General features: G+C 46.8%; 3 protein-coding genes across 5 annotated transcripts; 2 read left to right on the top strand and 1 right to left on the bottom strand.

The window, feature by feature from the left end:
* Positions 1 to 1,789: 1,789 nt before the first annotated feature.
* aebp1a (AE binding protein 1a) lies at positions 1,790 to 13,258 on the top strand. 2 transcript variants are annotated; one of them, XM_079364588.1, is made up of 21 exons: positions 1,790 to 1,997; positions 2,094 to 2,342; positions 4,409 to 4,654; positions 4,740 to 4,802; positions 5,958 to 6,023; positions 6,245 to 6,304; positions 6,401 to 6,460; positions 7,187 to 7,264; positions 7,377 to 7,486; positions 7,743 to 7,882; positions 8,204 to 8,288; positions 8,410 to 8,554; positions 8,948 to 9,033; positions 9,108 to 9,231; positions 9,447 to 9,643; positions 9,877 to 10,050; positions 10,123 to 10,248; positions 10,337 to 10,583; positions 11,172 to 11,311; positions 11,826 to 11,925; positions 12,007 to 13,258. In XM_079364588.1, the coding sequence occupies exons 2-21, from the start codon at positions 2,108 to 2,110 to the stop codon at positions 12,576 to 12,578; spliced, it is 3,054 nt and encodes a 1,017-aa protein (XP_079220714.1). In that variant the 5' UTR covers positions 1,790 to 1,997; positions 2,094 to 2,107; the 3' UTR covers positions 12,579 to 13,258. The 2 variants fall into 2 exon arrangements, with proteins under 2 accessions (XP_079220714.1, XP_079220713.1); XM_079364587.1 differs by having other exon boundaries at positions 1,790 to 2,342.
* A 233-nt stretch (positions 13,259 to 13,491) lies between these two features.
* On the bottom strand, positions 13,492 to 18,517 carry ddx56 (DEAD (Asp-Glu-Ala-Asp) box helicase 56). Its single transcript, XM_079364861.1, has 13 exons — positions 18,404 to 18,517; positions 17,270 to 17,431; positions 17,032 to 17,186; positions 16,774 to 16,944; positions 16,010 to 16,100; positions 15,564 to 15,805; positions 15,333 to 15,476; positions 15,136 to 15,249; positions 14,893 to 15,061; positions 14,706 to 14,795; positions 14,360 to 14,465; positions 14,151 to 14,254; positions 13,492 to 13,852 (listed from the first exon to the last, which is right to left on the bottom strand). Exons 1-13 carry the CDS (start codon positions 18,458 to 18,460, stop codon positions 13,781 to 13,783), a joined length of 1,677 nt encoding a protein of 558 aa, XP_079220987.1. The 5' UTR covers positions 18,461 to 18,517; the 3' UTR covers positions 13,492 to 13,780.
* A 437-nt stretch (positions 18,518 to 18,954) lies between these two features.
* On the top strand, positions 18,955 to 21,179 carry dusp26 (dual specificity phosphatase 26). 2 transcript variants are annotated; one of them, XM_079364596.1, is made up of 4 exons: positions 18,955 to 19,299; positions 19,618 to 19,801; positions 19,996 to 20,207; positions 20,387 to 21,179. In XM_079364596.1, exons 2-4 carry the CDS (start codon positions 19,623 to 19,625, stop codon positions 20,596 to 20,598), a joined length of 603 nt encoding a protein of 200 aa, XP_079220722.1. In that variant the 5' UTR covers positions 18,955 to 19,299; positions 19,618 to 19,622; the 3' UTR covers positions 20,599 to 21,179. The 2 variants fall into 2 exon arrangements, with proteins under 2 accessions (XP_079220722.1, XP_079220721.1); XM_079364595.1 differs by having other exon boundaries at positions 18,955 to 19,295; positions 19,613 to 19,801.
* The last annotated feature ends 1,968 nt before the right edge of the window (positions 21,180 to 23,147 follow it).

Consider the following 23,147-nt stretch of genomic DNA (forward strand, 5'->3'; position numbering starts at 1 on the left):
GTGTGTGTGTGTGTGCCTCCTCTACCATCTTCTTTATTTTCATCTCCCACCATCTGTTTCCAATACATCAATGATGGAGGTTTGTGTGAAACCTGTTTTACTTTAACCAGCATGCAAGGGAGAAGAAAAGAAGTCAAGAAAGCGTTTAATGGTTCGACTTGAGGATTTGTCCTTTCTGACGTCTTGTGTGAAGCTCTTTGAATAACCTCGCTGCTGAAATGTAAAAATAAACTTGAGTCACCTCAATCACAGGAAGTTCAGCTTTGTGTGTATTTCAGCTGTAAATGTCTTTAATCATCTTATTGAGTCTCAGCTGATGAACTTGTCCCTCTGCTGACTTTTCTTCAGTTTTTGAACATCTGTTGATGGTTTTCATGTCTGAAGTAATGCTCGGTGACCCAGCAGGGACCGAGACGGCAATCACAGAGTTACGCAACATGATTTCTTTATCTGGGTTATTGCACAACATTATCCAGGACAGCTGAGTCCTGAGGAAAACGAGACTGCTGAAGCTTCGTGTGCATGTTTTACAGTTCAGGGGAAAAACTCTGTTTAGACAGTCAGGATGTTCTTCTCTTGAGATCGGGTTTCTTCAGCCTGGAGACCAAACATCAAACCCCTCAGAGTCAAAACAATGACCCAACATGTTCAAGAATCTTTTTGACTGCAGAAATGTTTCCCCTGAACTCGAGACCTTTTGAGGAACGTTGTGCATTACAACCGAAGGAACCAGGGTCTAAATGTAGTTCTGCTGAGCCCTAAAGAAGAACCTGCTCGGAGGGGAGTACTTTCCAAAGGTGCAGGCACTTTGGGGGGCAGGTCCTGCAGCACTGAATGTCTTTGATTGGTCAGTCACTGGCAGCCATGTTTAAAAGATTGCAGCTGCAATCAGACGTTTTAAATCCACTTTTCAAACGCAGCTCGTCTGATTTCCAGCGTTGATTCAAATCATCGAACAGCAGAAGCTGAACCTGCTGTTAGCCTGCATGCTAACAGGCTAACTGTAATGTCGCCTGTGGTCACTTCCTGTCAGCGTCTATGAAAGCTGTTTGCACTGTCCTCCTCTTTAGATCCTTGCTTGTGCTGAACTTAATCTCTCATGTCACTTTGGATTAAAAACATCTGCTAAAGGAATTGTGGACTTGTGTTTTCTGCCCCCCCCCCAAAAAAAAAACTAAAACAAAACAATAAATGCATCTTTAAAAATCTGCCCAGCAGACTGAGTCCAGCTGCAGCAGCAAAACCTCAAACACCCTGAATGAACACTGAAGTGTTTCATGCACACATTTCAGCCTTGAAAGGAACGGCGTGCTTTGATTGCTTCTAAAGTTGCAGTTACTGCGTTTAACAACATCCCATGATCCTTTGCTGCTGTTATCTGTTGGAGCCCCAGCAGGAGGCCAGAGGCGTCTGTGTTCTCTGTTCAAAGGAAAGGTGGAGCCTCAGCTTGTTTTCTTTTGGATCATTGACTGTCCTCACTCAGGTTTAATAATAATAATAATAATAATAATAATAATAATGGATCAGTCAGACACTCTGAGTTTAGTGAAGCCTGAGCCTCTCAGAAGAACTGCAGACTTTCTTTAATGATCTTCTTCTCTGCTTTGCTTTGGAGGAATGTCCCATGTGGCAGACGCTCCTCCTCCTCGCTCAGAGATGGGTGAGGGGAAAAGGGGGTGAAGGGCCAGGAGGGAGAGAAGTGTCTGTGGAGCGTATGAGAGAGGAAGAGGAGGAGGAGGAGGAGGAGGGAGGCGTGCTGCTCTGCTCCACTCCAGACAGATTTCCTCCTCCAGCAGCACTCTGCTTTAAAAACCTCCAGCCCACAGCGCTCTCTGCCTCTCTCCTCTGCACGCTGACTCAACACCAGAGAGGGAGGAAGCTCTCCAGACCTCCACGGACTCGTCCTTTTGTTCTCTCGCTCCCCTTTCATGTCTGCTGAGACTTAAAGAAACAGGACCCTCAGAGTCTGCCAGCATCGGACGACTGTGCATCTGCAGGTCAGATGTTCCACGCAGAGCCGTTTTCTTAAAGATTCAGAGCTTCTCCCGGAGTGCGTGTGGTCCACTTCATCCCAGCCTGCGTTGATTTCACAGGAGGAGAAGAAGACATGAGGACTGAGGCGGTGGTGGCGCTGCTCGGTTTGAGCCTCTGCTGCGCTCTGGTCTGCGCTCAGGAGGACGTGAAGGAGAAGAAACTGTCCAGGAGTCGGGTGAGAGAAACCCGAGGAGAAGTGAGGCAGACGGGAGAAGAAGAGGGGGCGAAGATGACAGAGCCCGCTGAAGTGGTGGAAGAGGAGCAGACGAAACCAAAGAAGAAGAAAACACCTGAGGAGATCGAGGCAGGTGAGTCTCCGCTCAGACAGCCGAAGGAAGTTCAACTGTCAGATTTCATTTCAACATTAAACAAAGATTTTTCCTCTTGTTTTTAATGACTGTGTTTATCTCCTAAATGTTCTCGTCCATGTTTGAAATGTCTTATCGTTTCTATCTGGACTTTAATGCAACACACTTGTTTTTTTAGTGTAAATGTTTGAATTGGATAATTCTGGACCTTTGCTCGGCTCTAAGCGTGCAGCCAAGACGCTGATGATACACAGACAGGAAAGGCTGCAATCAATCTGAGGCAGGAAGACATTCAGTCTGAGCGCTCCAGAAACACCTCGCTGAGGCAGCAACACAAGCAGTCACTAAAAGTCCCTCAGCAACGTGAGCACTCATTTAGAGAGAAGTGAAGGCTTAAAACACACGACGAGGACAAACAGTCAGGACTTCGCTCCTTTTCTGCAGTTTTAAAAGCAGCTTTTAAATCCTTGTTTGTTGAAAGCGTCTCTCAAACAGTTTGTTTTGATGAAAGTGTCTCAGTGATTCAGAGATGACGGAGCAGAAACTTCGTTCTTGGCAGCTCGAGCGCACCGCTGCTCCTCGCGTGACCTGCTTCCCCTGCCAGGAGACCGAGTCCAGGTCCAGGTCCAGGTCGAGGACGTGACTGTAAAAACTTTCAGCAGCACACACGATGATCAGCTGGAACAAAACGCAGAGGCGCTCCTTGTCAACAGGCCAGTCGGGGCCCCTGACAGGGACCCCCTCACTCGCGTTATCGCTGAATGTCAACAAACAAAGAGGAGTCATCGTTCTGCAGGAGAGAACACAGAGGAGCGAGCATGGGGACATGATGGACGCAGAGCGCCGTCTGTCTGCTCCTCAGTTATGTCGCTCACGCACACACATCTAAAAAAACACAAACTCGGAGCAGACGCATAAATATTTCCACTACGAGTCTTTCCCTGAGTGAGCAGACGGGATTTACGAGAGGACCTGGTTCCAGTAGCGCTCATGTTCACTTTCCACTGAAGAAAAACCACAAACCAGAGCAGCTCATGTGTGGCTGATTTCAGTTCCATAAAGAGAGACGTCTTTAAGCTTGTTTGTCTTGGATAAGAGGTCTCATGTTTCTTTTTTTTTACTTGAGTTGTTTTATTAAACGATAAACATGAGCAGCAGTTTATGGACGTGTTTCAGGCCTCGGTCTGCCTGGTGACAAACACGATGAAAATTAATTAGACAAAAACCAAATCTGCAGGAAAATGAATCGAAATAAAGGAAGTGGATGTTTAGGCTGAGAAAACACACATCGACATGATGCTAAAGGAGCTGGGGATCGAACCCCTCACCGTCAAGTTGAAAGACTCTCCCACTGAGCCACAGCCGCCCACAGAGAATATTAGAAGTGATTCCTTGAAGTCTTGGAGCTTCAGGGGCGGGGCTTACACCTCGAGTCTGAAAACCTTCCCTCAGTGCTTCACTGAGTTCAGAGACTTGCTGTGAAGTTATTTCAGTTCAGACTGACAGTCACATGAAGTGAGAGCCAGGTACACAGCAGGTGAGTAATGGACTGGCAGAGGGCTGTGTTGTGTTCAAGGACCAGTGGAAAATAGGAAACATGTCTAGCAGAAGAAAACAAGCTGCTGTGTGTGTCTGGAGACGGTTACATCACGAAGGAGGATTCAAACCTCTCTGTTCTGTTTGATGCCTTTAAGTTCAGCAGCAGCTTCTAATTAGTCTCTAACGGGGGAGTTCGAGTCTGAAAGCTCGGAGGTCGCCGCCGTTCAGCAGCCTGTTGTCTGGTTAGAAGGATATTTGCTTTAAATGCACTGTGAAAAACATTTGTTGTGACATCATAAATATTAAATCACACTAAAAATGATCAGATTTGATGAAAATAAAAATTAAAAGGTGTGCAGTTTGGACTTCAGAGGGTTCTCAACATGTGACTGATTGAAGGAACAGATGCTGAGCATGTTTTATTTTCTGTAAAAACACGAGCTAATGATCATATAAAAAACATATGGAGAAACACAAGAGCTTATTAAAGAAGCAAAACATTCAACTCTTTGTCTCTCCCTCTGAAGCCAGGGCAAAGAAAGCTGCCGACAGAGAAGCCAAAGCAAAGAAGCAGAAAAGCCCCAAACCAACCAAAAAGCCAAAATCTCCAAAACCCACCAAAAAACCCAAACAACCAAAACCAACGAAGAGGCCCAAGGCGCCCAAAGCCACCAAGAAACCAAAGGTGACGACCACGGTGCAGACGGAGATCGGGCGTCCGTCTCTGGACGAGGAGGAGGAGAAGATCATGATTGAACTGGGCTGGGACACCAGTACGTTACCAGTAATGCTTCAAGATGTCCAGTTTCTGTAAGGTTGGATTTGTGTTTTTTTTAAATTCTGATCTGATCCCTACAGTGTTTAAACCTGTGACCCCGAAGAGTCCTGAGACCTGGGAAGAGCCCGTCGAGCCGGATCTGGGTGAGTCCTACCCGGCTTACTTTACAGGTTTAAGTGCATGCTGATAAAATAAAGTGGTAAATGTAAGACACCTCGCCCATCAAAGGAAGAACGTGCGACAAATCCGTATCTCATAACTCCACTCTCTCTCTCTCTGTGTGAATGTGTGTGTGAGTCCTGACTGTGTACAGTGAGGGAGAAGCTGGAGTCCTGCTGGCTGTGTTGTTGTCAGAGCTGTGTTTACATGGACGGGACGGCCGGCTCCTCCCCTTGTGTATAAAAGCTGTTTGAGTTAAGAAGAAGAAGAACATACTCACTGATTATTAGGATGGAGAGTTTTTAGATCATTCTGTCTCAGTTTATATGAAGCTAGCAGCGAGCTAAAGACTGCTCACATTAGCATGCTAACACAACAATGCAGGACAAAGGTGATTGAAGCTACCAGCTAGCTAAAGAGCGCTAACATTAGCATGCTAACACAACAATGCAGGACAAAGGTGATTGAAGCTACCAGCTAGCTAAAAAGCGCAAACATTAACATGCTAACACAACAATGCAGGACAAAGGTGATTGAAGCTACCAGCTAGCTAAAAAGCGCAAACATTAGCATGCTAACACAACAATGCAGGACAAAGGTGATTGAAACTACCAGCTAGCTAAAAAGCGCTAACATTAGCATGCTAACACAACAATGCAGGACACCTCCGTGCAAATGTGAGTGGAGATGTGTGTTGGGGGCTTCAGGACGGAGGAGGCGTGGCCTAACTGCAGTTTGTTTTGGTCTTATGCTGGAGCTCAAGGGCGACACCTAGTGGATCCAAAAACATTCTTCCTTTAATATTTACAGTCTGTGCATTTGAGATGAACCTTTGAAAGTGACTTCTTTGGTTTTATGTTTAGTAAACGGACAAACGATTCTTCTTCGACAAGTCTTAAAGTTAGCTGTAAAGTTAAATCACTAAATTCTGAGTGATGAGCATTAAATCTTATTAACAAAGTTTACTTAAATGTTTTAGTTTGGGTGTTGTTGTTTTACTTCCTGCTCTCGTTACGCCGACAGCTCTGAAAGTGGGAGATGACAGATTTATGATGTCGACTCCCCGTGGCAGATTTATTTATCTCTCTCTGATGCTGATCACAAAGTTTCATGATTCTGCCTGTTGGATGTTTCCACAGATGAGCTCCCTGCTGGATACCCTAAAAAAGAAGCCATGACCACAGAGGCTATCATGTTCATACCAGGTACTCCTCTGAATCACCACGTGTTTAATAAAGAACCCTGCTGGTTCCAGTTCTGCACGTACAGGAGCCTTTAAGGACGAGGTTGTACTGACCTACCCGACCATATTCAACATGTGGAAAGTCAAGAATAATCAAATCGATCTGTGAGGTTCTCAGTGACTGTTGCCTTAAATGATCTCATGACATCAGAGTGAAGGAAAGTCTAAACTCTTCTGTTTCAGAGGAAACCACCGTCATCCCGTTCATCGGCCCGTGGTATGAAGAATATGACTACGCAGACTGTGAGTCCATCGCAGGATCACGCCGCTCGACCAATCAGAAACGCTTCAGTCTGCTGGATGATCTGATTTCTGTGTCTGATCTGTTTTTTCATGCAGTGGCCGCTAAGAAACAAGAAGAGGAGGAGGAGAGGGCGAGGAAGGAAAAGGCTGAGAAAGGTTTGGATTTTTGTTTGGAGGTGATTTAAGTTCAGCACCAAAAGCAAATAAGTAAAAAACGTTTCATTTGTTAGTTTCAGGACTGTTTAAAAAAAAAAAGGGAATTTAAAATGTTTTAATCCATGAAGATAAGAGAGCGTTTTCAAACATGCACAAAACTCCTTAAAACTTCTAAAATAAGATTTTTTTCCTGCCAAACCCGGAGGAAGTAAATTCTCTCTGTGAAGTCAGAACACAGCAGGATCTAATCAGGAGAATTCACCTGGAGCGAGTGGGAGGGATATGTAGAGAACAAGTATAAACAGAGTCTCCAGATATTTTTCCTTTATGACGATCAGGTGAGATTAAAACACTCGAGCAGAGAGGCCGACCTTCAAACAGCGGCGCTCTGATCCGTGTCCTCCTCAGAGTCCAGCTGTCCTAATGAAGCCGGGAGGGAGGAGAGTTTGAGAAACATCTGCTCGAGTGTTACTCAACATTTCGGCATTTTAAAATCAATCAAATTAAAAGTTCCAAACGGCTCGAAGACTTGAGCTGGAGCAGACGGAGCTGGAAACACATGAGGAATGCACGAGTGGGACGAAGGCTGGACCGCTGGAGCACATATGGAAATATTTTGTGTGGTGGGTTGTGGAGAGTAAGGTCCATGTTAAAAAAAAAAAAAAAAAAAAAAAAAAAACAGCAAACATGTTCTGACACATGTTGTTTTCTCATTACGCTGACAAGCTGAGCGGCTGAGGAAGCAGTGGGAGGAGGAGGAGGAGGAGAGGTTGAGGCAGATGTCGGTGCCTGTGGAACCCAAAAGTAAGAGAAGCACTCGCTTGTTTTCTAACATTTAAATACGCTCGACTAAAGGAAGAAAACTAAAGAGTATAAAGAGTACGAGTCAAACAGATCCTGATTGTGTTTTCTGCAGAGTGTCCTCCTCTGGGTCTGGAGTCCCACCGGGTGGAAGACGACCAGCTGCTGGCCTCCTCTCAGTCCCACCACGGCTTCACGGCTCAGCGAGGACGACTCAACATGCAGGTGAACATTCATCAGCGCTCTCTCTCTCTCTCTCTCTCTCTCACACACACACACACACACACACACACACACACACACACACACACACACACACACACACACACACACACACACACACACACACACACACACACACACACACACACACACACACACACACACACACACACACACACACACACACACACACACACACACACACACACACACACACACACACGGCCTTGACATGACGGTGGAACGTCGTCCCCTGCAGGGCTCGGATAACGAGGACGACCTGTACGGCGGCGCGTGGTGCGCGGAGCCGGAGGACATGAGCCACTGGTTCGAGGTCGACGCCCGACGGGAGGTGGAGTTCACAGGAATCATCACTCAGGGGAGAAACTCAGAAACAGTGTGAGTCCTGCCGAACGCTTTGAAAGCATCGTTTAGATCTACGCCATCGATGGGCTTCCGGTTCCATCTTCGTTGGATTATTTATTCCTGTTGTTTATGGATTTGTATGCGTTTCCGGCTGCTATAGGCTAAAGTGACCTTTGACCTTTGATTTCTTGGTAGTTCTGATGAAGCCAGCAGTTCACGGTCTAACTGAAGATCTTCTGTTTGTTTGTTTGTAAAAACGCTGACCGAAGACAGAACCCGCTCCGTTGTGGATTTGATCAGCTGACCAGCCTGTGATCGTCTGTGTGAAGTCATGTTGTCTGATTTTCTCTCCAGTGAGGATTTCGTGTCCACCTACTTTGTGGCCTTCAGTAACGACAGTCGTGATTGGACGATTCTGCACGACGGCTACGCTGAATGGGTGAGCACACAACAACAACAACAACAACAACAACAACAACAACAACAAACGGCTGAACACAGCGACCTCGGCTGTGTTTTCACCTCACTCTGTTTTGGTTTCCGTGATTTTCCCGCTGCAGCTGTTTTACGGGAACGTGGACAAAGACACGCCGGTGATGAGTCAGTTCGCCGTTCCTGTCGTCGCACGCTACATCCGCATCCTGCCTCAGAGCTGGAACGGCAGCTTGTGTCTCCGAGCCGAGATCCTCGCCTGTCAGCTCCCAAGTCAGTATGACAAGACGGCACAAACAGTCTAAACTTCTGATGTGTCGGATTTTCAAAGTAAGAGCGTGCCTTGATCAAAGCCTGCAGAGTTCAGCGTTTGCTGCTTCTTGAAGCCTCATGACTCAGAGCTTTATCGTTCCTTTGAGGAATACGTCACCGTCCACTGGAAGGCAAAACTACTTTTCCCCAAACTGGACAGAGAACTGCTTTAATTCAACATGAGGTCATTTCACAACATGAACTACATAACCTCAGTGTTCAACTGAGTTACATAACTGGGACGAAAAATCGCCAAGTTTTTCCATTTTCCCCAAACTAAAATCCAAAGCAGAAAAACGAAAGATGTCAGCGAAGTTCGACTGTAGTTCACTGTCAGCGTGTTGCTTTTTCCAGACAGCCACCGAGACCGCAGTGAGAACGAGGTGGACTCGACAGACGACCTGGACTTCAGACACCACAACTACAAAGAGATGAGACAGGTCTGATATCTGATATCATTCTGATCATTCTGGAAAGAACGATATGTAAGACGAACGCTTTCTGCTCGTGTCAGATGATGAAAGTGATAAACGAAGAATGCCCAAACATCACCAGGATCTACAACATCGGGAAAAGCTCCCAGGGCCTGAAGATGTACGCCATGGAGATCTCCGACAACCCTGGAGAACACGAGACAGGTACCAGATTCAGCGGGTCTCACGAGAGATCAACGAGGACTGAAGAATAATTCACATCATGTTTAAGTCAACAACAAAGTTACCAAAACAGATATTCTGAATTCAGCTTGGGATCAATCGAGCCCCAAATCTTTATCGTAAAAGTTCGCTCATTATTGTAGAAAGATAAAAACTGTGCGTCAACGAACTCGAGTTTTACTTTTCGGTTTCTAAAGGTGAACCTGAATTCCGGTACACGGCTGGTCTTCACGGTAACGAGGCGCTGGGTCGGGAGCTTCTTCTCCTGCTGATGCAGTTCCTGTGCAAGGAGTACAATGATGACAACCCGAGAGTGCGCCGCCTGGTGGAAGGCGTGAGAATGCACCTGGTGCCTTCGCTTAACCCGGACGCCTACGAGCTCGCCTTCGAGATGGTACGACGGAAAAACAGATCGGTCCAAATATGTTGGCACCTTTTCTTCTTTACACCCTCAAAAACTTAACATGTGGAGTTAAACTATGACAGCAGGGTTGAAATGCATGATGGGAAATGTAGGTTTTTAGAGCTCCACTTGTTCCTCAGCATGTTTGATTGTCCTTTTAAAGCTACTGAAGCATCATCAATAATATCTGACAGTTTAAGTGACTCGTTCGTCTTGTGCTTCAGGGCTCTGAAATGGGGAACTGGGCTCTGGGCCACTGGACTGAAGAAGGTTACGACATCTTCCAGAACTTCCCCGACCTGAACAGCATTCTGTGGGGAGCCGAGGACCGAGGCTGGGTCCCTCGCTTCGTGCCGAATCATCACATTCCCCTCCCAGACAACTCCCTCAACGGCTCCGTGAGTTTGATTTTTACCCCCTTTGACCCGACCACACTGATTCAGATATTAAAGTCTGTCTCGCTCCCTCAGCTCGCCACTGAGACCAAAGCCATCATCTCCTGGATGGAGCGCACGCCGTTCGTGCTTGGAGCCAATTTGCAAGGAGGAGAAAAACTGGTGGCGTACCCGTTTGACATGCAGCGTCCGCCCGCTTCTGTACGACCATTTCACTAAAAAGCAGTCACACATAGACGACCTCGGGTACTATGAAGCCATTAAAACATCTTCTCTTGATGCTGTTAAGCTATCGGATAACCGCCACTGGAGAACACACGGCGAGATGAACGAGGAAACGTGGGCTCGCATTCAGCGGCAGAACGAGGGCGCTCTGAGGGAGACAGCAGACGACACCATGTTCCGATGGTTGGCGATGTCGTACGCCCACAGCCATCTGACCATGACGGAGACGTACAGGGGCTCCTGCCACGGTGATGATGTCACGGGGGGACAGGGCATCGCCAACAGAGCCAGCTGGAAGCCAGTGGTGGGCAGTAAGTGCCGATACGTCGAACATCAAAGAGTCTCAGTAATCGATTACTGGTACATCCGCTGAGAGGGAGGTAAACATGTCGATGTTGTTTACGTGATGTCCTCCATTGGTTCCTGATGTCCACACTTCCTCGCTGCTGAGCAAGGGGTCAGAACAGGCCGTGCACGGAAGAGTACGCTGGTGGTTGTTGGTACGACACCCTCGATGACAGTTGTCGGGTGGCGGTTGGTCTTTTCCAACATTTTGACCAATCCCAGACACCAGTGTAGACCAGGGGTGGCCAACTGGCGGCACGGGGGCCAACTGCTGCCCCCCGTCAACCCTCAACGTGGCCCTCAGGTCAATTCTTACATATCTATTAATTGGAAACAAGAAGAAAACATGCCTTGAAAATCATTAAGACAGAAATATGTCAACACCTGTTGTGGACAAATCCCTGGCTCCTAAAAACATGTCAGGGAAGGACCGAACCCCCAAGTTTTAAAAATAATGACCTCAGGAGGCGTCGCATGGCTGCGCTCACTGCACTTCATACAGCTGTGAACTCATCTGTTATTTTCTGTCCTTCACTCGGTGACCTCGTCCACAGGTATGAATGACTTCAGCTACCTGCACACCAACTGCTTTGAGCTGTCCATCTTCTTGGGCTGCGACAAGTTTCCTCATGAAAGTGAACTTCCTCTGGAGTGGGAGAACAACCGCGAGGCTCTGCTGTCCTTCATTGAACAGGTGAGACACTTCGACCCTCAGGTCAGAGCAGTGAAAGGTTCACACTGATGTTATACAGGATATAGAGTAAAAAGTAAAAGTCTCTGTGAGTCCTGACTGTCTCCAGTGAGGGAGAAGCTGGAGTCCTGCTGGCTGTGTTGTTGTCGGAGCTGTGTTTACATGGACGGGACGGCCGGCTCCTCCCCTTGTGTATAAAAGCTGTTTGAGTCAAGAAGAAGAAGAACATACTCATTGATTATTTGATGAAGAGTTTTTACATCATTCTGTGTCAGTTTACATGAAGCTACCAGCTAGCTAAAAACCGCTAACATTAGCATGCTAACACAACGATGCAGGACACAGGTGATTTAAGCTACCAACTAACTAAAGAGCGCTAACAGTAGCATGCTAACACAACGATTCAGGACACAGGTGATTTAAGCTACCAGCTAGCTAAAGAGCGCTAACATTAGCATGCTAACACAACAGTGCAGCTCGAGCCGCTTGCACTCAATGGAGCATTTTGTCTGTGCAGGTAAACCGGGGTTTAAAAGGTGTAGTGAGAGACACAGAGGGAAACCCGCTGGCGAACGCCACCATCACCGTGGAGGGAATACGCCATGACGTCAGAACGGGTACGTTGGGTTTCCACAAAGATTTTTCTGCATTTTAAAACCATTTAAGATCCTAAAAATTAATGGCTTTTTTTTTTTTAGCTCTCGGGGGAGATTACTGGCGTCTGTTGAATCCCGGAGAGTACAGAGTGACCGCCAAAGCCGAAGGCCACACCCCTCAGACCAGACTGTGCATGGTGGGCTACGATTCTGGAGCCACGCCATGCAGCTTCACTTTAGCCAAATCCAACTGGGACCGCATACGACAAATCATGGCCACCAACGGCAAGAGGCCGATCCGGCTCGTACCCAAACCGAGAGTGCTGAAAACGACCCCAGCGCCCGTCGTTCCCACCACCACAGACGGTCACGCCGCCGCTCAGAGGGCGGAGAGACTCAGGCGGCTCAGGATCATACGGTTACGAAGGCTGCGTCTGCAGAGATTACGGGGAGGTTTTAGTACCACAACTGCAACCACAACGACAACAACAACGACGACAACGACAACGACAACAACGACAGCTCCGACAACGAAACCAAAAACTGAGACAACGACCTCCTGGTACGACTCGTGGTTTCCTGTGGACAGTTGGTCGACTGAGAACCCGTTTGATAGCATCCACTTTGACTTGGGGCCGACACAGGACTATCCTTTTGAATACACCATCGATTGATTTCCACGTCCACTGACCTCACATCGACCTTTACGCTCCAAACTTCACAGCTTCAAAGAAAACACAACACGAAATGTTTTTAATCTTCAAGGTCTCTAAATATTTACACTTACTTTATCTGTTTTCACATCTGCACTCCTGGAAAACATCTAGATCATTCCAGGATTCTCCTGACCTGACGGGAGGGGGGGCGGGGTTTAACGTCAAGAGTCCAGGTGAACTCTCCTGATTATATCCCGCTGCCTTCTCTCAGCTCGCTCTGACTTCCTGCAGGAGAAACTCCGGCGGGTGAAGTTGGAGAGTTTGACGCTCAGCCTGGAAACTATCAGGACGTTTTTCAGGAGTTTTCTTGCACGATTATTTGAAACTAACGAGACATTAATGGTAATTCTGATATTCTTAAACCCGGCAAATGCCTTAAAAATTCAACATTTGGGGCCTTAATGACGTAAAACGTGAAGAAAGTTTTGGGATTGCGGAGACAAACGGGACGTGAGGAGGTCTTTGACAGATATTTGTTACAGGGAATCATTGGCCTCATTTTAACTGGATGTTTGTTCGGCTGAACGCTTTAGATTGAAATAAAGTTATTTTCTAAATAAACTCCGTCTGTGTTTTATTTCTGGTCACTGCAGCAGAAGAGATGAACCGACAGTTTAACCTCTGTGGACAAACGACCACCCACGCCATCAAATTAAATCACATGATCTAAAAGGTTTAACCACTGAGTGAGAGCAGCGAGGTGTCACCTTCATGGTCGACAGGACTTTGATTCAGTGACATCAGAATCAGAGTCGGGATTGGCTGAAGTTTTATAAAGTGGAGTCCGTAGAAACATTCAAACTGGGCTGTAGATTTAAACAAACAATAAAAAGTAAGATTAAAGGAAAACTAAATGAGAAACGTTTGAGGATGTCGTTTTCATAAAGATTTTAATGTTTTTTTTACAACAGACTTCAGAAATATCCCGGCTGCTGTTTTCCTTTCACTCCGTCTTCGTGCATCTTCATCGTGTTCAAACTGACGTCGTTTGCAAAGTTCACACAAGTCCTCGTTCGTCCGCGGGTTCATTTCCCTCCGAGCGGTTCAGTCCAGAGTCCGTTTCCTTTACATTCGTCCCGTTTGGGTTCATTAAAGGAGAGCGACCTTCCTCCCGGAGAGAGTCTGCAAATCATCCAGAGTTCCTGCTGCTTCCTGCCTCTTTATTTCGTCTTTCTGTTCCTCCCTCCGCTGTAACGGAAACTCCTCAGCGGGTTCTTCCCCCTCACGTTCTTCTGCAAGAGAGAAAGAGGACCGCTGAAGCTTTCAGGTGCAACGATTAAGAGCAACGACCACCAAACACATCGAAGACTTATTATTAAGCTGAGCGCTGCAGCCAGAGATCAGCGACTCATCAATCGAAACGCTCGGATGATCGTTTCGGGAGCCGATGGTCACTTCTAAAGACCATCAGGTCGTTTAAAGGACGAGGAGGGGGGGTCGATCCTTCCGTCACGACACAGGAACCTTCTTGTGTTTATTCTAAATTCATCAGATAATGACCTCCGTTCCATCGCTGCGTCATTTCGTTACCTTAAAGCTGCTCTTCAGGAGTCCGTCTGGTTTGGATTTGACAATCCTCTTCTTCTTCCTGCGAGCTGACAGAGGATTCACCGTCGCCCGCAGAGTCTCCGGGACTGAAAAGAGAGGAGGAGGGAATGAAGTCAGCTCCAGAGTGTGTGTGTGTGTGTGTGTGTGTGTGTGTGTGTGTGTGTGTGTGTGTGTGTGTGTCTGTGTCTTACTGAGGTACTCTGGGACGTTCTTCAGGTGAGGTTTGATGACTGCAGGATGGAGGTCTTTGTCGTGTCTGAGCAGCTGCAGGTCTCGGGGGTTATCATCGAAATACGTCTGAGTGACAGCGGAAACATCCAATCAGAAAACACCAACAGAGGCAGCAAAACATCAGGCTCAGTTTTGCTCCTAGTTTCCTAAATATTGCAGCAAAACTCAGTGAGAGAGTCCAAATGCTTTCAGTGCGTGGTCACGAGTTTGGACCTCGAGCTTTACAGATGAATTCAGCTTGAATCAGCTCGGGCTTTGTGTCGATGTAAACAGAGCTTGCACGCAGGACGCTCCATCATCACTCACTTTGAGTTTCTCCGAGTTGAGCAGCTCCTGTTTGATCTCCTTCAGCCGGGCCTCCCTCACCGCCTGCTTCGTCACCGAACGCATCGCATCCTGAAAACAACAAGCACGCACACACGAGTCAGCGAGCTGCGATCAAAGACGACAGCCAGGACAGAAGACGACGGAGCGAGGAGACGAGGATGCTCACCCTGCAGCGGTACCTGAAGCCTTCGATCTCCTCCATCTTAAACTCGTACGCTTTCAGAACCGACTCTGACGTGTCTCCTGCGAGAGCCTCCTCCACCTCGGACAGCAGAGCGAGCTCCGTGTGGGAGATGAAGGACAGAGCGGTGCCCGGGTTGTCCGCTCTCGCCGTCCTGCAACAACACTCTTCATCGTCAGCGAGCTGCTAAAAGAAGAAAACTGAACTATTGAGAAGAGCGTGGCTCACCTTCCCACTCGATGGATGTACGATTCTATGGTTGTGGGGAAATCAAAGTTCACGACGTTGGCCACATTTTGGAAATCCACTCCTCTGGAGACACCGAACTCTTTGTCCTTAGTCCTTAAAAAACAACAACAACGTCAGAAAACCTTTAAATGAAACAGTCATCATGCCCGACACTTCCAGAAACCTCTCCCACTCACTTTCCTCCTCTCTCCGCGCTCTTCTTCTTCTTCTTCCCTTTGCCCGATGTCTGCGGCGCGGCCGTGGGGTCGGCCAGACTCTGCTCGTCCGTGGCGATGATGTAGTCGTAAAACCCCTGATTGAACTGAGTGATGATGTGACACCTGCAGCACAAGAAGGGGGGAGTCATCGTCAAACGGAGCGTCAGGAGGCGAGGAGACGGAGAGGACGAGTCAGAGTCGAGTCCTCACCTGGAGTGGACGGGGAGCTCCGAGTTGAGCACGCAGGCGGGGATCCCAAACTGCTCCAGGAACAGTTTGAGTCTGTAGCTTCTCTCCACGGCGCCCACAAACACCAGCGTCTTCCCCTGGATCAGACGCAGCCGCAGCAGCGTGTAGATCAGCAGGAACTTGTCCTCCTCCTCACACTTGATGCTGTACTGCTGCAGCTGGCTGCTGTCGGGCAGCTGAGAGCCCTGCAGCTTCAGGATCACCTGCCGGCACACACACACACAGACACACACACACACACACACACACACACACACACACACACACAGACACACACACGGCTTTCACTCAGCTGCTCTTCCTGCCTCATTTAAACCCTTTTACACTCTCCAATGTTTCTGAGGTCACAGGAGCAGACGATCTGCAGTCATCACGGAGGCTCTCGCTAAAGGAGAACACGACATTACCGGGTTGTGCAGCAGCAGCTCCTTTAAGGCCTGAACATCCTCAGTCAGAGTCGCCGACATCAGGAACGACTGGTAGATCTTCGGCAGGTGACTGTGAACGAAACACAAAAGACGACAGGTGGGTTTAAAGTGAAGCTGCTCCATGTGCCCTTCAAAATAAAACTCAGTCTCCTCCTAAAGAGAAGCTGCTCCTTTGTCCCTTCAAAATAAAACTCAGTTTCCTCCTAAAGAGAAGCTGCTCCATTGTCCCTTCAAAATAAAACTCAGTCTCCTCCTAAAGTGAAGCTGCTCCTACGTCCCTTCAAAATAAAACTCAGTCTCCTCCTAAAGTGAAGCTGCTCCTACGTCCCTTCAAAATAAAACTCAGTATCCTCCTAAAGAGAAGCTGCTCCATTGTCCCTTCAAAATAAAACCCTAAAGTGATACCTTCTGGTTAACTTGGGACGTTTGTGGGCGGAGCTGGTGTGTTTCCTCCAGCCAATGAGAGTGCAGCAGGTGAGATTAGGATACAGCTCAGTGATTGGAGGAGATTCAAAGCGGTGAATATGACGGACGTGGACGTAGAAAATCTAATCAGAGTGAGAAGAAACAGCGAGAGGAGAAAGCTGCTTCTAAAACCAGGCTGAACCTTGTGTTGGACCTGGAGCTGCTCTACTTCCTGTTGGACAGGAAGCTGACAAACACCGGCGGTTAGCTTGTGCTAGCGTGCTCAATTAGCGGTCTGATTTAATAGAATAAAAAAAAAATGAAGTGTGAGTTCCCACCATAACAAGTTCTTCAGATCGGCCTCGAAGCCGAAAGAGAAGAGCAGGTCGGCCTCGTCCACGACCAGCATCTCCAGCGACGAATGCAGGAGAAGGTTCTGGGCGTTCAGGTGGGCGAGAACACGAGACGGCGTCCCAACGACCACGTCGGGCTTCTCCATTAAGATCGGCCTGTTCAAACACAAAATCAAACATTTCAAACATTTTTTATCGATCTATAAATGAGTCATGTTGATTTGCGATCGTGCCGTGATGAACCTCTGTGCTGATAGGTCGGCTTTCCCGGCGATATCGGCGACTCGGACGTCCCTCAAGCAGAACGCCGTCAGCTGTCTGATCATCATCTGCACCTGCTGGCCGAGCTCTTTGGTCGGCACCAGAATCAGAGCTCGTACGTCCTGCTCACGAACGCTCTGAAGACGTCAAGGAAAAGGTGGATGTTGATTTTTATGACCACAGAGTGAAACCTTCAGATTATGTTCCGTCTCCTCCTCACCTGCTTGGACGCCAGGATCCGCTGGATGACAGGGAGGGCATAAGCAGCCGTCTTCCCTGATCCGGTCCGAGCTCGAGCCAGAAGGTCTTTCCCCTCCAGAGCTAACGGGATGGCCTTCTCCTGGATCAACGTGGGCTGGGACCAACCCAGATCTGCGACCGCCTGTGTCAAGACAACAGCAAGAGAGCCGCTTCAGCTGGGATTCTCACCTTCAACCTCAGATATCATCACACCATATTCTGCAATTTCCTAACAATGATTTTTTTTAAACTCAGGACAGACATCAAATACAGCTCTGAAACTAAAATCCAGAGACGACTGCTTAGTGAGTGTTCTGATTTGGGCCGATTTGAGATTTCCCATTTTAATCAGTCGTTTCGTATCGCGACAAAAAAATAAAGGTTGGACCAAAAGTAGAGCCATAAAAATCTTTGACAAAAAAGAGATTTTCATTCAGACAACCTGTTCTGACAGTCAAAGGAAGTAAATACTCGAATACCCTTTCACAATAAGAGACTCATCAACATCTGCAACCTTCAAAAATACACACACCACAAACAGTCAGTGACCACTTTTAACCTTTATCATTACCTTCCGTTATTGTCTTGTGTCACCTGTCTGTGTATTTGTATTTTATGTGTCTGCTGTTCATTAATATGCACTAACAAATAAATACAAAGTATTTAAACAGAATAACATTATTACAGCTGAAATTTAAAATACGAATTAATTTAACCCATTAATGACATTTACAAAAGGTAACACTACTTTCATTGACGGTGTCTGACTTTATTTTTTCGTTCTCACAGAAAAAAACTTTAACATGTATATGTAAATATAAAGTAAAATAACCATGTCTCATAGTGACAGTCTAAGCTTGATTACTTTAAAAATATTGTTATATCAGTTTAAAAGTGATGATATTAATTATTTAAAAACTAAACTAATTTTAAAAAATCAAAGTGAGAACATTTTAGGCCTTTTCCTTCACATTACAGCAGCTTAGAGACGCACACAGCTGTTTACTTCGACTTTTCTTCAACTTTCACTCGGTGTTTATTCTCAAGCTGCCTCTTCTGCGATCGATTTCAAGCTTATTTCATATGTCAGAGACATTCAGATGAAATAAATTACCTTTAAAAGACGGTCGTCTAATCCCATTTCATGAAACTGAAGCCTCTCCGCAGCCATCTCTTCACCTCACTACGGCCACACGTGCGTCGCAACAATTGGACGTCACGTTGCATTCACGCGTCTCTTGTCAAAGTCCGTGTTTCTGTGTTACGCCATTTTAATGTTAAAATATACATATTCATTTCAAAGTTTCTCATCCTGGACCAGAATCAAAATTTAGGAGGACATACTGGCTGCTGCATTGTTGACAGAGAAAACAGTTTTTTATGTCTGATCAGAGAGTAGGGTCAGTTTATCCTTTAATTCAATAGATATCTTACAAATTGGACCTTTACATTCAGATTGGATCATACGGATGGAGGAACACCATATAATATAAGGAATAACACTCACAATCATAGATATAAACGTGTTGATACATATCTATGCTCACAACATCCATTTTGTGTTGTTAACTGAAAAAGAAATGCGAGGTTTTCGAAAGTTCCAGAGCATGCATTGAACGCACCTCGTAGCGAGCTTGTTTACACGTTTTCCCGCCCAATGAGAACATGTTCGGTTGTTTGTCCACTAGATGGCGACATAGGCCACAGCTGACTGACCGTTAACGGAGGGAACGAGCTACATTTTTTAATTAAATATAAATAAATAACCAGAATTACGGCGCCATCATCACCACTGAAAACACAGCGAGGCTTTTTAAATCGAGCTGAGCGTGTTTGTGGCGTTAAAAACGGGAGCTGTTTGTTCTCCGTGTGTGCTCAAGGAGGACTTGTTGAGGAGAAGAAGAAGAAGAAGGTGGAAACTGATCCTCCTCATCGCACATAGAAGAGCCAACATGGCCGCGGAGGAGCTCGCCCTGTAGCGCCGCAGAGACGCGGAATAAAACAAAACAGGTAAATAAAACAAACATGGAGGGGGGAATACTGGGGCTGGGTGTTTTCATTTTATATATATATATATGTCAGAGAAGCGTTTCTTCAGTCACAGACAGACTAATGTGCCTTTAAATGAAGCCACAGGTAAATGTGTTTTTAAATTAAAATCATAGAGACTGTTATTATTAATTACCTGAACGCATCATTTGATTTTTCCCTACTTTGTCATAGTCCAATGCTTTAATATTTAATCAGAAAGAATACCTCATATTTCTTCCATATTTTATTGATCATTTTGACACTTTTTTTTTTTATTTGATTTTTTTTTAATAACAGATGAAATGGCGTTCATGTCCCGGTTCTCCCGGTCCCGGAGCAGCTCCAGATCCCCAAACAGAAAAGACTCCGAGCGAGGAACCCCGATCCTGAGCGTGTCCGAGCTGGAGAGGCTCCTCTGCACGGGGAAAACGGCGTGTAACCACGCAGACGAAGTGTGGCCGAGGCTGTACATCGGAGATCAGTGAGTTCATATCATCGAAACTCACCTGTGCTTCAAAGGGGGGGGAGACGGGGCACAGGTGTGACAATAACCGCCCACCCAGAAGTCAGTTCCTCCATCCAAACCATTGGGTTTTCAGGAAATCCTTTTTAATCCCGTAACCAAGCCAACCATTTACCGACGTTTAACTGACGCTTTTTACATCCTACCTGCAGAGATATCGCATCAGACCGGCGTGAGCTCGCCAAACTCGGCATCACGCACATCCTGAACTGTGCTCAGAGTAAATGGCGAGGTGGAGCCGAGTATTACACCGGGATGAACATCACGTACCACGGCATCGAGGCCCACGACTCCCCGACCTTCGATATGAGCGTCAACTTCTACCCGGCGGCCGAGTTCATCCACAAAGCGCTCACGAGCGGAGGTGAGTGTGAAAACAACAACGAAGTGCGTCCATACAAACGCAGCACAGATTCAGAGCGGAGCAGCAGGTCGGATTTGAGCCTGGGCTTAGGCGTCTGTACATGGTGCCACATTTTGGACCACCCACTCCCAATGAGAGAATATACGTTCATACAATCATGTGTGTGTGTGTGTGTGCAGGTAAGGTGTTAGTCCACTGCACGGTGGGAGTGAGCCGCTCGGCGACCCTCGTTCTGGCGTACCTGATGATCAGACAGAACCTGACGCTGGTGGAGGCCATCAGAACTGTGAAGGACCACCGAGGAGTCATCCCCAACCGAGGCTTTCTCCGCCAGCTCAACGGCCTGGACGGCATCCTGAGAGAGAGCCGTAAGACGTCCCCACAGAGCTGAAACCCCTCAACACACACACACACACACACACACACACACACACACACACACCTGGAGGTAGCAGCCGGTCTGGTTATATCAGGGAGATAATGGCGCCAGGTGAGCAGGTTTCTGAGACCAGGACTCTGTAGCAGCATGAAAATGCAACGTTCAACTGAAATCGTGTTTTTGTCCTTAAATTATTATTGTTTATTTGTGTGACGTTTGAGCCGCTGAAAAACACGAGCACATCAAACTCCGGTCGATGAAATCAAACCTGAACAAGAAACCTAAAAATATATCAGAACTTTCCTCTCCCCGGTCTTTGAAGTGTTTGCAGGTCTTCCCCCAGCGCACTTTTTTATATTCAGCAAGTGTCATTAAAAACAACTCACACTAGTTGTCGCCCTCGTCTGAACCAGCAAACACACGTGTAGCCTGACGTTGACGACACGACTCTCTGCTCTCGGCCTCGTCTCAGCATGGAAAGCTTTTTTTTACTCGGTACGGCAGCTTTTCTGTCGCAGCTCACGCTTCTTTTTCTGCCGCAGTCTTGAGACAAACGTAACATCCGGCGTTTCCACGGCAACGGTGAACATTTTCTCGCCTGTCACGGCAGGCCGCTTTCGACAAGCCGCCTCCGGTTACAGCGATCCTAATGGAGGATTGCGTCACATTCACTTCCAGATAAAACCGTTTACAGCACGTTGGGGTCAGCAAGTGGGACCGATCACGTCTCCGTGGCGTGCTGCAGAAGAACGCCTTTCCATAATGGACCCAGTGGATCCGTACGGTAAGTGTGTGACGTCACATGAACAAGAACCGTAGTCCAGGTAACCGTAGATCGACTCACGTCTCTCAGAGTCTCCGTATGAAAATCATTTGTTACTATTTTTAACTAAATTTCTGGAGGCGGGCTTCGTCTCGCTGACCAGTCGAGCGGAGACGATGTGAAAATGACCTCGCCTTCCCGAGAGTCAAAAATCCAAATGATGCTTTCAAACACGACTTCAAGTCTGGAGTTTGACCTTTCACCTTCGCAGTGGCTGTTAGCGTTCAGGAGTAGCGCTCAAAGTGTTTAAGATGCTATAAAGTATTTAGAGTAAACCTGCAGCGAGGTAAAAAAAAAACAACCAAAATTGTGCCGTTGTAAAAGCTACTAACTGCCGAGACGGCGGGAGCGCTGAGCGGACGTTCTTGCCGCTCTTTTGTCTCGATGTCAAACGAGGCTAACGTTCTCACGCTAACGAAAAACAACAGAAGAGCCGATGCTGAAATTTAAGCCAGACGCCCTCCTCTGTGTTTTATTAATGATTACCTCAAAGTATCACTTCGTAACGACTTCGTGGCGTCTGTGCTGTTTTAACGCCACTTCACGACATAACGAGCGACGGGGGGGAAAACGCTCCTCCGCTCACGAGCGCAAACATGTAAATATAGGTTCACATGTACAGACTGAGGATGTTTCTGTGGGAACTTTACGCCTCTGTGATTGGTGCCTGTTCCCAAAGTATGAGATGAGTCATTAGCTTAGCTTAGCATAATGACTGAAAGCAGATGGAAACAGCTAGCCAGGCTAGCTCTAGAAACACCTTAAATCAACGCTAATTGAAATATGAGCATTGTAAGATGCGTGTCATTCTCCAAACCAGTCTTGACCTTTGAAGATCAACGAATCAAGAACAAGTAACTGACATTTATTTATAATCAGATTTTTACCCCCTGATTACAGCCGCCACCTTCCCGTTGTTACGCTCTGCGTGAATGACACGCCCCCTAAATACATCATGATGATATTTCAGAGATATTTATTGTCTTGGTCCGGTTCGGTCTGGATCCTTAAATGTCCTGGTCTCGTTGCAGTCCAACCTCGGGTATGTCTGGTTTGTGTGGTCTCTACACGCTCCCTATCTTCATGCTAAGCTAAGCTATTAGCAAGATCATTTTAATGTCATTCCTTAAAAAAAAAAAGTTTTGTAATGTAGCCTTGAATATCAAGTTTTAGCAGCAAACTATCGACACGACTATCAAAGAACAAAGTGTGTAAACCGAACACTCGTTTTAATCACAGCTGGCTGCTTGGGGACCAACGGACGACCCAAGACGCCAAATCAAACCGCTGTGTCGACGACTTTTAGGGAAATACTGGATATTTTCAAACTAGAGTTACTCCTGAAGTCACGAATGGACTCGTCAGATCTCACCTCGTTACCTCTTCTGGGTCGTTTTTAACTCGTGAATACAACGATGTCGTCGTGTAGCAGAATCGTTCCTCGAGCGTTTCCATCGAAAACGAGGACAAATAAAAAACAAACCGAAGAGTATTTTCCAGACGGGGTCTCGAACCGTCCGGATCTTTACCTGTGCTGTATCCAATCCGCCTGTTTTTGTATCTGTGGTTTTCCTGTGCCGTGATTGGTCGTCACTTGTCTCTTTATATTCTTGTGATATCTTTGTTTTCTTACTGAGATCTTTTGAAAGTGAAGCTTGAATTCTTTTGAGGTTTATTTTTGTATCACTCTCGTCGAGGAGATGTTGATGCCTTAATTCTGTGTAAGTTTGACGGTCGT

The sequence above is a fragment of the Symphodus melops genome (assembly GCF_947650265.1).
Source record: "Symphodus melops genome assembly, chromosome: 16".
NCBI classification, from domain to species: Eukaryota; Metazoa; Chordata; class Actinopteri; order Labriformes; family Labridae; genus Symphodus; species Symphodus melops.

Excerpts from the sequence above, each read along its gene's own strand:
- aebp1a (XM_079364587.1), top strand. The coding sequence starts at position 2,108 with ATGAGGACTGAGGCGGTGGTGGCGCTGCTCGGTTTGAGCCTCTGCTGC. Across the intron at positions 7,883-8,203 it reads GGGAGAAACTCAGAAACAGT|TGAGGATTTCGTGTCCACCT; the intron begins GTGAGTCCTGCC and ends TTTTCTCTCCAG. Across the intron at positions 8,289-8,409 it reads ACGACGGCTACGCTGAATGG|CTGTTTTACGGGAACGTGGA; the intron begins GTGAGCACACAA and ends TTCCCGCTGCAG.
- ddx56 (XM_079364861.1), bottom strand. The coding sequence starts at position 18,460 with ATGGCTGCGGAGAGGCTTCAGTTTCATGAAATGGGATTAGACGACCGT. Across the intron at positions 17,187-17,269 it reads GGATCCTGGCGTCCAAGCAG|AGCGTTCGTGAGCAGGACGT; the intron begins GTGAGGAGGAGA and ends TGACGTCTTCAG. Across the intron at positions 15,250-15,332 it reads AGCGCGGAGAGAGGAGGAAA|GACTAAGGACAAAGAGTTCG; the intron begins GTGAGTGGGAGA and ends TTGTTTTTTAAG.
- dusp26 (XM_079364596.1), top strand. The coding sequence starts at position 19,623 with ATGGCGTTCATGTCCCGGTTCTCCCGGTCCCGGAGCAGCTCCAGATCC. Across the intron at positions 19,802-19,995 it reads AGGCTGTACATCGGAGATCA|AGATATCGCATCAGACCGGC; the intron begins GTGAGTTCATAT and ends TCCTACCTGCAG. Across the intron at positions 20,208-20,386 it reads CAAAGCGCTCACGAGCGGAG|GTAAGGTGTTAGTCCACTGC; the intron begins GTGAGTGTGAAA and ends GTGTGTGTGCAG.